Source organism: Hoplias malabaricus, chromosome 2 (assembly GCF_029633855.1).
Source record: "Hoplias malabaricus isolate fHopMal1 chromosome 2, fHopMal1.hap1, whole genome shotgun sequence".
NCBI classification, from domain to species: domain Eukaryota; kingdom Metazoa; phylum Chordata; class Actinopteri; order Characiformes; family Erythrinidae; genus Hoplias; species Hoplias malabaricus.
In genome coordinates, this window is record NC_089801.1 from 71706294 (window position 1) to 71721527 (window position 15234).

The window sequence follows — 15234 nt, forward strand, 5'->3', positions numbered from 1 at the left end:
ATGAACTATGATTATAGCAGTTTTCACTGTAAAAATACAGCCATCCTAAAATTGGACATCAAGACTGGAAGCAAAAGACTCCATTAGGATGAGCCCTAGTTAAATTAACAATACAACAATAAAATAATATTTGACCAGAAACAGCCAACCACTCCAACTGGTAAAGAAAAACATCAGCTCTCGCTGGTGCCAGACTAGTTTGTTTTAATTACCCTGTGGCTCCTAGCAGTCACTCTCTGAAGCAAAGGAAGTGTAACCTGGGTTGAGGAACTTTGTAAAAGCTTCCCATCTGGCAAGACCTGCAGTGTCAAGCAGAAGGTACGAAGCCAAGCCTCCTGCAGATGGTTCGGGGCCAGCCGGGCACACCTCACAAAGCCCGCTGGGATACAGCTTCCCATTGATGTAGCAAAGCACACAAACTCAGGTGGCAGGCAAACACTTCTCTCCAGGGGTCTTGTCATGGCACAGTTGCCACATTACAGATGTGATGAGATGAGGAAATGAAGGCTTATTCCCTTCATTAAGATAGATAGATGAGTGTGTGAGTGAGAGCAAGAGGAGAGAGAGAGAAAGAGATAAAGGCAGGGCTAGGAATCTTCCTCGCTAGAGATTCGATGACTCTGGAAATCCTCCTGCCGAATTTGACTTTAATTTATATTCATGAAGCCCGCCGACGAGGGGAGTTCTCGGGCGACGCAAGCGGCCCCTAAATATTTAATGTGGCCGAGGTGCAACACATGGCAGATGAAAACCCAAGTCATGATTTTAACAAAGCAGCAGATCCGGATTTAGAGTGCGGGGAGGCAGCCAAGGATGCACTTTCCAAAAAACACTTGCAGCCAGTCTGGTGTGGGAATAAATCACAGCACTATAGGCTGAATGTATGAAAACAAGCAATATTTTTAGATGAGAATAACCTCAAAGATTTGTCTTGTAACTCACTCAGAAACTCACATTTAACAGCAGTCACACAAGGAGGGCTAATCACTTCACAAAACATCATATGTATTGACATGCGGTTTCCAGTTAACATACTACAGTAAGATGTCACTAATAGTTAGCAGCACTGTTACTTAGCAACAACTGTTCAGAAGAAAACAATGTGCTGTAGTAATAAATACCAACACCATTAGATTACTCAACCCATCAGATTATACAATGAAAAAAATAAATATAAAAAATCAGTGTTATAAAATTGATAGTTCTGTTCCTAAACTCGTAGTTGGCTGAGCCACGTTCGAAGCCTTTGTAAAATACATGATATACGCACACCTATGACCGCCTCACAACATCTGAATTACCTATAAATGTATCACTGTTTTAAACCTTGGTAGTGTCTAACTTTTCATGTTAGACTGCTTACTACGGACCACACTGTGTGGCAGAGAAATACTTTATTGTGGATGTTTGTTTATAAATAAATAAATAAGTTTATGAACTGAACATTTGTGCATTTTATTGTATTTTATGTTGACCACCGTTTTATAAAAACAATAAGCCACTCAAGATTCTGCTTTGCGTTGTGCCAAAACCAACCTTACCCCTGTTAAAAACTGCAGTAACACATGGCCTCACATGGTTTATTGCTTTATTATACCATCGTCACTGTCCAATGAAAATACGTATGTTTCAGTTTACTACATTATTTTAACACAGCAGTTGTCCTTCACCAATAGAAACTCCAGAAATAGAATAGAATAGAAATTAAATTGAATAAAATCTTTTAACATTAACTTTCATTGAAGGATTTTTTTCTGTAAAGCTGCTTTTTTTGAAGATACATGTTTTTCATTTGACAGCGACAATATAAATTAGCCATAAAAAAAACCATAAAAAGGATAAACCACCCCATTATAAAAAAATAAATAAATAATAATAAAATACTTTTCCCCCTTAGTGCTTGTACATATTAATTTGTGGATCTGGTGAAATATTAATAAGATGATAAGTCAGGTTATGTGGTCTGCCTACATCAGTAAACATGGACTACAATAAGTTCTGATTTTGTGTTCCTCCCTACAACAAGTTCATATTGCATCTCCAATCTCAGCACTGAGCCCACCAGAAAAGGCAGGGTTAAACTGTGTTTGAGCCAAAGGGAGGCATTGGAAAACAGAGGCAAAACAAGAGCAGAGCAATGCGAAATATGGCAAAAATGAGCAGAAAAGGAACTGAGTTAAAATTAAAATGTGTGCCTTACCTCTCATTGCGTTACACTGTGTGAACTGTGTGAGGCTCATTTTTATTTAAAAAGAACCACATTTGGTTTCATAAAGAACAATTTTTTTGCTAAAATTGTATACAACCTTAAGAGTGATGTTTTCTTAGACCTTTGAAAGGTTCTTCGCACTAACATATCTCAAAGAAATGTGGTGTTATATGTTTTTTTTTTGGCATCACTCAGAGAACCATTTGTAGCACATGTAAGTCTGTATTTCGTCAAGAATGACAAGTATTTCTGGCCAGTTAGAGCTCTGCAAGGTTTACACATCACATTTAGTTCTTACTCAACTTACTTGGAACCACTAGTGAGCAGGGACTAAGAAAGTACCCGGTTCCTTATACCAGGTTCCAGATTTGCCTAATAGAAATGCAAAAAAGCCAAGTAAAGCCAAGCCAAGACGAATGGGAACCGTGCAGTGGAAAAGCGCCCCTAGGCATGTAAAACTAATCACCCAGAATCAGTACCTGACATTCTCTTGTGGCTTAGTGCCATCAAATCCTCATAACGATGCTCCACCATATGGTCTAGTGACTTGTCCGGAACAAATTAGTCATTGCTACCAAGTTACACCAACAGAACACTAGAAAACAGATGAACCAAAACAAAGAAATCAGAAGTTATTCAGAAAATAATACCTTCACACGATATCACAATGAAATAAAGCTTGTTGTTTTTCCTTCTCTAGCTTTTCAAAAAGGATTTCATACAACAGCAGCAATTCCTACTGAAAACAGATACAGGAAAGTTCAGTCAGGCAGGCAAGCCAGTGTGACACCGTGACATTTGCTCTTGTAGCATGAGAGAACCTGAGCTTCACTGTTAGCCACTTCTGCGGATTCGAGATGGGTAGTGAACTATACAGTCATCCAAATGCTAAGGCACACTTACAGTATTTCTGTCATACACACACACACATACTGTACACACACACACACAATCTTATGACCTTTAACCATAGGCTTTAGCTGCGCTTGGCCTCTCTTCCTACACCTCTCTCTCTATCTCTGGGTCTAGACCACAATGTCAAGAGGTACACTGTCAAAATTGTCAGGACGACAATGCTATTTACGCAAGCCCAGCTACTGTGTTTTTTCTCATCTTTTTTTTTTTTCGTCAGGCTCTTTTCTTTTCTGCAAGGTTATTCGAGTTACGATTTTCTGGGCAAAATGGCGTGAAATTTCCCGGAAACCACCCAGCACATAAACACACACACACACACACACACAGAGCTATCATAGCTGCCTAGAAGAGAAAAGGCAGAAATACATAAGGGGCTTTTGCCGTTCGCTATTGCAGAGCACACTCCCCCCTCTTATTGCTTGCTAATGCAGTGTTACAAATTAATATCCCAGTAGCATTGCATTACAATGCACCAAAGAGAGACAGAGAGAGAGAGAGAGAGAGATTTTTGAGGGAAGGATAAACATGGATTTGGAGGTATCACTCACTCACACACTCTCATTTGGACAAGGTGGCAGCTGCAGTCACCAACACTTCCTCATGCATGGCATGATAGACGCGCATGGGTGCCAGATGTAACACCCAGAGGAGTGTGGGTAAAAAAAAAAAACAGGCAGAGGCTTGCAGAGATAGTAGCAGGAGATGGTCCTTAATACACACAGAGAAAGAGAGAAAGAGAGAGAAATAGACTCTAAGGATGGGCAATTTTAACTGTATGCAAATGTTCTGATGGGAAAATATTTGTATTAGAGTTAAACACAACATAAAACCGTCCATTAATTTCTAAACATAATACAGTTGAAGTGTAGCACTAGAAGACACTCCAGCACTGAGAGTCATAAAATAGCAAGTATCACCTATCTAGTGCTAGTACTGCTAGTGTAGCTATTTGGCTTAGCACTGATGCTTAAAGTCTCCATTAGAAAACTATGTTCCCACTTTCATTCATACTGCCACTGTGTGGAAAGGTCATTCTTGAAAAGATTTAATCCTAAACATAGACAAGCAGGCTTTCTTGACAAATGTCCAGCAATCCTTCATTTTTGTAGGGCTTCAGGATCTGAACTGAAGGCTTTAAATGTAAGATTAATATCTATACTAACTGATACAAGAATCAACCTATTATATTTTGATATCCGTTAAATGATATAAACAATAGTTTCAGCTTTCTGACTATTAGATGTGTCACTGACTGCAAAAGAATGATTGTTTTACCAGGTTTCAGTCAGATGTTAGAAAAAGAATATAGCTGGCTCTGTTGAAAAGGTCATTGTAGAAAAGAAGGTACATGAGGTAAAAAAAAAAAAACAAAAAAAAAACAATGTGGAATATGTTTTACAAGCTTCGCTGATTAAAATAAAATTGGCCAGAAAAAACATATCTGTTAGCCTAGGGCTACCACACAATTATACTCCCATAGGTACGCTAGGAGAGTTTAATGTTATTGCTTAGATTAGTTCCTCTTTCTTATTTATTTGTTTAATTTATTTTTGTATTTATGGCTTGCACTGAAGGGCTAGATTTCCAGTCATGGCTTGGTTTACCCCTGGCTTTACTTAAAATAAACACTAACATATTTAATGTTTTTAATAAAACAAAACATTTTTTATATTTCCGTCGAGCCACAAAATGTAGTAATTGTGTTTATTCCCTATGCTCACTTGTCTTATAATTGTACATATTCAGTGTGTTTGTGTGTGTGTGGACTTGGGCAAGTGCCTTCCTAGTTCCACACCTGCAGCCACTAGATGTGCTAATTGTCCTCTCTGGTAATCCTGTTACTTAGTCTCATTATGTCACATCATGCTGTGGACAGTGTGAAAACACTGACCCACCATCAGGGCACTGGCTACAGCACTGGGCTCAGTGCCTTCCTCTGCTGCCAAACTCCACCACATCGCTCTTCATTAGAGGCCAGGAGCAGACCGTTGACCTTTTTCAATGCTTCGTTACATAAAGCCCTCAAAAATCTGTAGATCTAGTTCTGCCCACACAGTGCTTAAGTGTTTTCTGAATGGTAGGATAATTGTAGTTTATCTGTTAAACTGATGTACACTGAGAAATAAATCCATGTTTTATTGGCTGTGAAGACTGTTACACTGACAGAGACAAATCTATGGAAGCTCATAACTTAACACCTAGCTATTTTAAATATACAATATTCTTCTCATATGGCACACGTTTGACCTTCTGTTACAGACATGAGTTTTTTTTTTTTCTTTTAAAGTAAACTACATTAATAAAGTGCCTCGAGGCATATGACAAAGAATAGTCATTCTCATTTGAGATTTATACTAGAAACAGAACCCCCCCAGAAAAAAAAGAACCTGTAATGTATATCCATGGTAATAAATATTATGTAATGTACTGTTATTTTCCAATATAATTTACTAACGCTAAAAAGAAATCCTGCATAAAAAAATAAATAAGTGATCCTTCATTTGCTATTGTTGCACAATGTTTCCTCTAGGCAACATAAATATTTTAGCAATTTCTCATAAAATAAAGATTAGTTAGATGATACTGAGCACTAAAAATAAACTTCACCCTACAACTGATGTGAACTGTGCTGTTGGATGTTTGAAATATTATAAAAGACTTGCTCTATTGTGTGAAATTGTCCAGTGTAAGAATCTACGTCATGCAGATGCATTTATATTAAAATGTAAATATGTATTGTCAAGAGTTATTATTAAATGTATAAATACAAACTCTGGAATTTCTGGAAAATGTGGTACATTTTGTAAAATGCCATTAAAACAATGGACTATGATTTGTTCAATTTCTTGGACTATGTTTAATTGACAAATGTCCAAACTGTCCAATAAACACAGAGGAATCAAGGCAAAAGACAGTTACAAAACTGTTGTCATCAACATATACATATTGTATCAACATACATTATAATATATATACAGGGTGTCCTCGACTTACAACGTTGATCCGTTCCTACGTCGCATCGTAAACCGATTTTTGGTGTAAGTCGGAACATACGTACATACTGTACGTCAATAACATACTGTAAGCACTGATCCTATCCTAACACCTATCCTCCTCGGTCCCGAGCCGTGTATTCTTCCGCCGCGCACACCACACACGAAGTTCGTATTACGACGTTTACGACGCAAAACCACTTAAGTCGAAACAAGGCTTTATACAGTAAATGGTAGATGTGACGTAACCACGAAACATCGTAACTCGGGACTGACGTAACCCGAGGACCTCCTGTCCTCCTGTGTGTGTGTGTGTGTGTATATATATATTCTCAGTTGAATAAAAGTGAATGAGCAAATCACAATCTCATTTAAATTGCATTTTACCAAAAGTCCAACTTTTCTTGAAGAGGAGTTTGCATGATGCATGTTGTGGAAAATGTGTGGATGTGGAAAAAATGTGGAAAATGGTTTTGTACAGGCTTCAAGGTGGCTGCTACTATGGTTCTTAGCTGTGTGATGTAAGACATGTACAATTGCATTCTGGTGAACTCTGTGGTCTGAATGCTTCACAGGGAGACTCTTTGAGGACAAACATCCAGTTGGACTTTGGGGATGGGACGGCGGTGTCCTATTCCAACCTCAGCTGGACAGAGGAAGGAATTAGGCATGTGTACAGAAGTGCAGGAATCTTCCGGGTCACTGCCCTAGCTGAGAACAGCTTGGGATTTGACAGTACCTCACTGTACCTGCATGTAACATGTAGGTATCATACACATATACACTAAAGTTTATGAACAGTTCTTGGTTCGGATGTGGTGTTGTTGGGAAAGAAAAGAAAGAAAAAATGTAAGAAATAAGAGAACTCAATTTATATAGAACCATTTGGTATATAGAGAAGTTATTTAAATATGGTGATGGCAATTTTCAATTTTTTTTTCTGACTCATATATTGAAACTACTCCACTATTCACGAAACTACTACTATTCTGCTGAAAATACAGATTGTAAACTCTCAATGAATTGAATGTAAATGTGAAGAATTATGTAATATCACTGCATTACTACTTATGCTTTTCTATTTACATACTAACAATGTAATATTAATTTAGTGAAGGAAATCTACAAGAAAGATAACAACAGCAGTACTTGTAGGCTTCTAAGGATTAATCATCTGAAGGAAACGTTTGAAAAAATATATTCCTTTTCTTTTTTTTTTCAATAATCCTAGAAAAAAATGAAATAATAGAAAAAAGGGAAACAATAGACACATCAGTACTGATAATTTCCACCTCCTTTAGAAACTGCATCCCTTTTCTATTGCCTCCAAATTTCTCCTCGCCTGTGTCTAATAGGAAACATTTTTGTAAAATCTTTAACCCAACTGTTACACCCTCCCCACTAACAAACTTCCCTATTGATTCAAAGAGCTTTTTTTTGTTACATTGATGTGAATTTTGTAGTGACATGCATTCAAGCAAGACTGTGGCAGTGAGCTTCCTAAATGAAGGGAAGTGTTGCACACAGACTCAGAGAGTCAAAAGGCAGATGAACTAAATATTATGGTCCATAAATTTTATAAACACAGTAAACTAGTAGAAGTCAAAACATGGACTCATTAAAGGGTTGTAAAAAGTAAAAACAACAAGAGCAAAGATAAACTAGCTAAGTCTAGTTTTGCCAGACCACCATTAGCCATATATCCATTGTCACAGAGGTGTTTCTGGCAATTCAACAACAGGAAAGGCCCTGTACCCATGTCATTGAAAGATCTAGAGAAGCTTTGGTGCTTGTTTACATGTGGCTTTTATTATATGATTGTGTTGTACAGAAAGTATGCAAAGCAGTGCTTGCTTGCTGGGTGAAGCAGAAACCCCGCATGGACTTGCCAACCTTTCCATAAAATATGGAATCACCCAGTATTTTTTATTGTTTTATTATTTTTTTTTAATTCTGTCAGTCCGTAAGTGAAAAATGAAATTACAAAATTTATTTAATTTCATTTTTAATTTTGTCATGATATTTGTGCACACATTTGGAAAAAGAAATGGCAAAACGGTATTTGCATTTTCAATTTAATAATTTTAATTTCAATTTAAATCCTGAGTTGTTCACCGCAGTCGACGGTGGAGCACTGAAGCGGCACAAGTGTGTTCCAATTCAGCTCTCAACTCTCTGACCCCTTGAACACTTCAACCCTTGCGCCTTCTGCTCACATTTCGACAACATCATCAAAGTGAACATTTTAATGAAGGATTTAGGGCTTATGGCAGAAATGGGATGGGGAAAAGCCTGCAGACAGCAAAATCACCCTAATGTCGGTGGAAACGTGCTAAACAGTTTTAGTTCACAGACTGGAATGTGAAATATGGTCAAGCTAGCAACAGACAGTGTAGTAGAGCCACTGAAATATGGCTAAACTAACGAGAAGGGTATCTCTGCAGGCCAGAGGCACCTCCATGTGGGAGGTACAACTCCAAATTAGACAACATAACCTTAAACGTATCCCTAACCATAACTTCACACTTGCCGGTATCCGCCCACTTCCTGTGTAGGCCCCTCCCACATGTTGCTCTCCCGCCTGTATGTCCTGCCCACTTGCTGGTCTCCAGCCAGCAAAGGTATGTAGTTGGAACTAACAGTCCCTAATCACGCATGTGCATTTCAATAGTAGGAGTCAATCAGTCAGTAAGCAAAAATGCCTCTTCTAGGCAAAAATGGTGGGAAAGGAAAAAAAGAATCATCCTCCTCCAGGTGGGTTAAACTCAGAAAAAGCAAATTGTACTTTTAGCTAATTTGTTACCTGTAATTGACTGAATAACAACAAACAATGTTGTTTGACTAGCACTGCCTAAACTTCTGCATACAGTTCTATTAAGCTTTGATATCACAACACCAGGTATGTTGCATCCAAATTCAATTCCAGCTGCTTCAGAAAGAAAGCAGAAATCCAGATGAGTTGCCTTGTCATCAAATAGATTTTTTTCTCATTCACTTCAATGCTTTAAGTCAAAGTTAATGGAGTCAGTTTCCGTCTGCTGAAATGTGTCAATGTGCTTCGTACTGATTTCATCATGCTGGCTTTCGTCTCTAGTCTCAACTCTGCAATCGGTAGAGCTGAACACCGCTTTAAAGTCGGTATACTTCGCAGCTTAACGCAACAAGAGGCTGGAGAAGTAAACTCTGGTATCGATGTGAGCCAAGTTGTGAAGTTCTGACCTAGAATTCAACCATCAGTCTTATTTATTTATTATGAAGGTATAAGCTACCTATTTATTCTTTGCAAATTCCTTAGACACGATTTGCCATTCCTTCTAATCATTTTTCTTCATTTTGTAAAACTGCCACTGTTCTGACACCTACAAGCCTGGATGAATAATAGACTCTAAACCTATTAAATGTTATTTTTGTTAAACATCTCTATAGAGTATAAACTGGTTAATTCAGGGTCTACACAGGATTTTTTTTTTCAATTGTACAGAATATAAAATAACTTTCATTACATTTTGCTTATGTATCTCAGGTCCTGTGGAGCATGTCCAGTTGCTGGCTCCATTTGTGGTAATTAAAAATAAGGAGGTGAACTTGACTGCAGTGGTGTGGCCCTCTCACTCCAGGACTGTCACCTATTTCTGGTGGCTAGGGAACAGCACAGAGGTACTGCCAGCTCCCTTCTGATCTCACTCTAAGATTGTAATTACATTTTTGTCTTGTGAAATCACAGTCAGATTTTAGAGCACAAAACAAGCTCTAGTAAGGAAGCAGGAAACAGCACACTTTAGTAAGCATGATCTACATGTATATTATGTAATGTGCACTCATATTTCTGCCAGTTTATATATATGTATTTCTTAAACAAGTGCTCAAGACAATTTTAAGGTGTCTGCACTATAAATAACGGGCAGTACCAAATCAGATCGACTCATTTTACCTTGTGTTTACGGATTTGGACAGCCTCAAAAACACACTCTGTTGTCGTCTTTCACAATTTGTGTTGGTTTGCTCAAGTCACCAAAATAATGTGAAAAAGCACTGAAAATGTGATGTTTTGGGTCACAGTACCAAAAGTTCTGCATGTCATTTATTATTTATTTATTTATTTTGAACTGTGCTGTTTTGCAAGAGCAACATTTCTCTACAGTGCTAATCCAGGTTGATGTCTTCTCAGGTTCTGTATTCTATAAATACATATGCGGGTATTATCTTGTGCAGATTTGTACACGAAAAAAATAAAAATAAAAACAAAAACATCTCATATCAGCATCAGCCCACAGTTCCCATACTGGTGCGTCTATACCAATAATAGTGGGAAACAAGTAAATGATGTAAACATGATAAAATAGTTTGCCTTTGAAGCGACTAACTCACAAACACCACAGCAGCTACACAATTGTGTCGTATTAGGCTGAATGCACAGCAGCAGTATGTGTCGTGTATGAAAGAGTTCTGACAGGCCATGCTTTGATTTTCAAAGCTACATAAGACAACTGACGGAATTCTAAAGGAGCCCAATCGTCGTTGCTAAAAATGCAGGGGTATCAGTCGCAAAAGCTGGAATAACTAGAAAAAAAAAAAAACGTCAAAGAGCAACAGCCTTGAAAGGTGTGATAGGACTTACAGACTCTAACTCATACACTAACCCAACAAACCGAACACAAACATACTGCACTGGAGACGAAGACCTGTGCTTAGAGATCTCAGCCACAGATAGATTCAGATAACACAAGGCTGCCTCTCCAAGATGCTGTACTCTACAACGCTCAAGAAACATAGACATAAACAGCTGTGAAGTGGATATAAAACTAATGAGTGAGTGTTTTCACATGTTTACTTCATGTACTGATGCTTCTGTAGAAAGCCAAGCACTCCATTAAAAAATGTATAGTTCTGGTTCTAAAATCTGTTTCCATTTTAAGGCGTCAATGTTTGTAAATAAATTACATTTATGAATTTATTATATTTTATGTTGGCTGAAATTTGATTAAAAACGAGACCATGCGAAGAACTGTGATTTTATCACAGTGAAGGAAGCTTTAGCACCATATAGAATGAGACTACACTTATAAAGGCTTATACATGGTTTATATTATGTTTATTAATGGTTATCAAGTATGTTGATCATACATTATAAATCATTAATAATCAGTTATTAGCCATAAAAAGGGAAAAGTGATCTGCTGTTTGCGAAATAGTGAATCCACATCTACTGTTCACCCTCAGATTTTGCACAATTCTGACCTTAGTTTGTCTCCTCCATCAGTCAACATTAAACCTGTATGGACTCTCCTGATTTCTTTAAATTATTTTTTTACTTCTAATGTCTGTTGCCAATGGTGAAACCTTATAAAAAAAAAGCTCCAATTACTTTTTTGCCCATGGCCTACTCAGTGGGAGTTGTGAATATGGAGCTGGCGTACTGGACCAGGTGGTTTAACAGCCTTGATTTTATTCATATAATATTATATTAGTTAAAACAAAATATTAGAGAAATAACAGGAACCCCTTTAAACTCTGCTAGACCTGAAATTACTTTATATATTTATATTTACTTATATATGTTTGAGAAGCTGGAACAAAAATACTTGATTCCTTGTTCTGATATAACTAACAATAAAAAAGGAAATAGAATATATATGTTTCTATCATTTTTTCTAAGATGAAGGGAAAGAAGAAAGACTTTGTAGATGTCAGGGAATAGAGAAAATAGGAATAATGTACAAAGCACACCAAGAAACAGTTGGTAATCTCTGACCAATGAATTGGTCACTCCAGAGTGACCTCAACACCACTGAATGTGTTCTGAATTACGTGGGTTGAGGTCAGTGAGAAGCAGATAATTCAGTTGCCATCGGTGCTCCTTCCAGTTTCCAGATCTAACCACTGCTGTGCTTTTATGGGAAGTTCTGAAGCAGACGGTGAGGTTGATTTCCACATCTTTCATCCACCCTTCAAACAATTGAAGGCTTTTCTTCTTGAAGAATGGTTCAATACCTTACTACACACACACACACACACACACATACACACACACACACAAACACATACTTAAGTATGACTGCATTCTGCTCACAGGTCGCCTTCAGAGTAGCCTTCTGCCTATTCCAGTACTTTATAACAGTATGGTGAGGGGGGTGTCCATTTTTTGTCCAAAGGAACCAGATCCCATCGCAGAGTTCAACAAAAATTAACTGCACAGTTTTTTCATGTCTTTTTTTTTTCTCCCTGGCTAGCCGGTGATAACTTTAGAGGGCAGTATCTCGTACGTGTTCGCCACAGAAGGGATGAATACAGTCACCGTGCAGGTATCATCAGCCAATTCCATCCTTCAGGACACCAAGACCATCGCTGTTCAAGGTGTTTATCAGGATTTCATAGGAAAAATTCCTGCACACTATGTTTCTTAAAATCAACATAAATAGTGTTATTCTTAATAATTATAATGTTATTTTTTTTTAAGTAATATGTTCTAATATTGTTAAGTAATATGTTCTAACTAATATATTGAAAAGCATACGTATGTGTACAAAGAAAGTATGCTTTCATTTACTAATGTTTATCAAACATTTCAATATTCATATAATTTACATGGGGGAACATTTGTAAAAGAGTTTGAATCATAATTTCACAAACTATCTCATGATTTCTAAAAGTGGACCACATATAATGAAAGCAGAAACATAGATATTTCAAAAAGTTCAAAATTGTAATTCAGCTATGTTCCCATCATTCAGTGAGCCCCAGTCCATGTTTCATCAAATCCACACAAACTGGAATCTGTAATGTAGAAAAAAATTATTTGTGAAAGAACGTTACCCAGGAGAAGCTTATAGAACATACAGATGGAACATACACTTAGAGTTGGGCTGAAGGTTCACATATACATCCATGAGGGATGAACTATATTTTGTATACAAATTTAGTCTCATATGCAAATTGACCTTGAGATCAAGCTAGAATTCTATGTGAAGTTTATACGTATCTGTGCTGTCAGGTTAAAAATTAGTCTTTCAAAAATAATAATTAAAAAAGCTTCTAAATTTAGTGCTGCATAATTGAAAATAATTTTAAATAATGTCAGTGCCTGATTCAACATGAAATTCTGACACTATGTTAACAGCAGTTTAACATTTTAATTATTATTTCTATTATTGTTATTATTATTATTATTATTATTATTATTATTATTATTAAAGAACATATGAGATTTTTGTCTGAACAGGGATGATATGACTGTGGAGCCATATACAGTGCAGTTTCTAAACACTGTAACCTCACCTACAGTAAACCTTTACCAGTCCATGGCTGTCAGTAATGATATCTGCAGCCAGCTGAGCCAAATCACCCAGAACAAATGAGAGTGAGGAGGATGTGGGAGATGTGTTTCAATGGTGAATTAAATCAATCTCTCTCTCTCTCTCTCTCTCTCTCTCTCTCTCTCTCTTTCTCTCTCTCTCTCTCTCTGGGTGACAGAATTCTTCAAATCGCTGCTTTTATCTTTTTCTCCCAATCTGGACGAGGCCAACCCTGACATCCCAGAATGGAGGCAGGACGTAGGCCGGGTAATTAAGAAGGCTCTGCTCCAAGTGAGTGTGAATTTACTTCATCTTTCAGTTCCCATAGTTTCTCTCTCTCTCCATCTCCCAGCTGTCTCTCAGCTTCTTTTTTATCTATCAGTCTATCTATCTATCATATTATATATATATATATAATATATATATATATGGGTATTGGTTCTGTTTCTATCTCACTCTCCCACCTCCACTCTCCCTCTCTCCCTCTGAGGATGGTGTGATTTATTACTGCAGGTAAGGGAGGGGTACACTTCGCTCTGGAGACAGGCTGATGATTACAAATGTGTCTTTTCCCGATGATGAAACAAGCTCTCATGCCGAGTAAATCTCGCGCTCTTGGCTTAATGCAAATGTCAGCGGCTGGCCTCCACACAACAGTGCTGCTCGAACCCGTTGTTCTCTGCTGTCAGAAGAGCTCAGGCTAGCCGTGCTTGCATATAGGTAATGGACAACACCAGCTGGGGATGCCCTGAAGAAAGTCTGATGAAGTGTAGGCCCCAAGACTCATTTCTCCTCCTGCAGTGCTGGTTGCAGAGAGCCCCACTGACAATGGGACCTCAGCTCCAGCTGCAGGCTGTAGGTAGAAGCCAAGGCGCATTGGCAGGATTGTGCAGTTAGTCCCAGCAGAAACAGCTATCTCTTCACTCACTGCCAGCGAGCTTCCACCAAGGCTATGCTCGCTCTCCACTAGGGCTAACCTAACTCTCCATTGGCTCCTCCTGGCTTTTTCCACCATCCACCACCGGGGCTGGGGTCTTGTGGTCAACAGGGCTTGCTTTGCTTCTCCTTCCAACTCCATTTTCCCATTAGGCAGCGATGCCAAGACCTGCTCCAGACCAAGAATGTGAGATGAGTTTCTAAACACTAAAACAAGGTCCTAAAACAAACACCTACACTAAAACAAGGTCTTTGAAGCAGATGTCTACAATCAATAAAGCAACCCTTACATTTGGTGTGAATTTCATTGTGAATTTAGGCATGGCCACAGATTCAGCCCCCTGGTGGTTTTCTTTATGTGAGTAGCAGCTCATAACTGCAAAATTAACCACTTGTCATACCACTGCAAAGAAGGAACAAGCAGGGGTTGCCTTGGCAATTACAAATTATACAGATGTGGAAAAACAAACAAGAATTACACTGAATACAAGACTTCTTTGACTTCCATTAAACGTTAATGAGGTCTCTTCCTTCTCCTCTAATGTTACTATTTTGGTGATAGTTGGGCCATATACAATCTACGAGGTGGGCACTCACTGAACAAGGAGACATCAGCCAGTAACATTCACTGAGAGAATCAGTCCTGACCCCGCCCCCAAACTGTGAAAACCCACCCCCATTTCAAAACATGAGTGCAGAAAGAGACGTGTGCAAGGGAAACATTAAAATTAAGAGGGTAAAAACCATTTGAGAATGAAATAAAGTCAGTTTGAGAGCGAGAATACGAACAGTGTGCACTTACTTTCTCTCTCTGTGCTTGTGAATTTCAGGGGCGATATACACATGGGAACTGTTAAAATGTGCAGATTTATATTTTCCACCTGGTGTT

The 15234-nt window shown here is 38.1% G+C and overlaps 1 protein-coding gene across 1 annotated transcript in view; it reads left to right on the plus strand.

The window, feature by feature from the left end:
• Window positions 1-15234, plus strand: part of sorcs3a (sortilin related VPS10 domain containing receptor 3a) — a 309782-nt gene that overhangs the window by 274944 nt on the left and 19604 nt on the right. The window contains exons 19-22 of the mRNA XM_066658235.1: window positions 6693-6879; window positions 9641-9774; window positions 12348-12471; window positions 13588-13700. Coding sequence (XP_066514332.1) covers window positions 6693-6879; window positions 9641-9774; window positions 12348-12471; window positions 13588-13700 — 558 coding nt within the window. The remainder of the gene's footprint in view (window positions 1-6692; window positions 6880-9640; window positions 9775-12347; window positions 12472-13587; window positions 13701-15234) is intronic.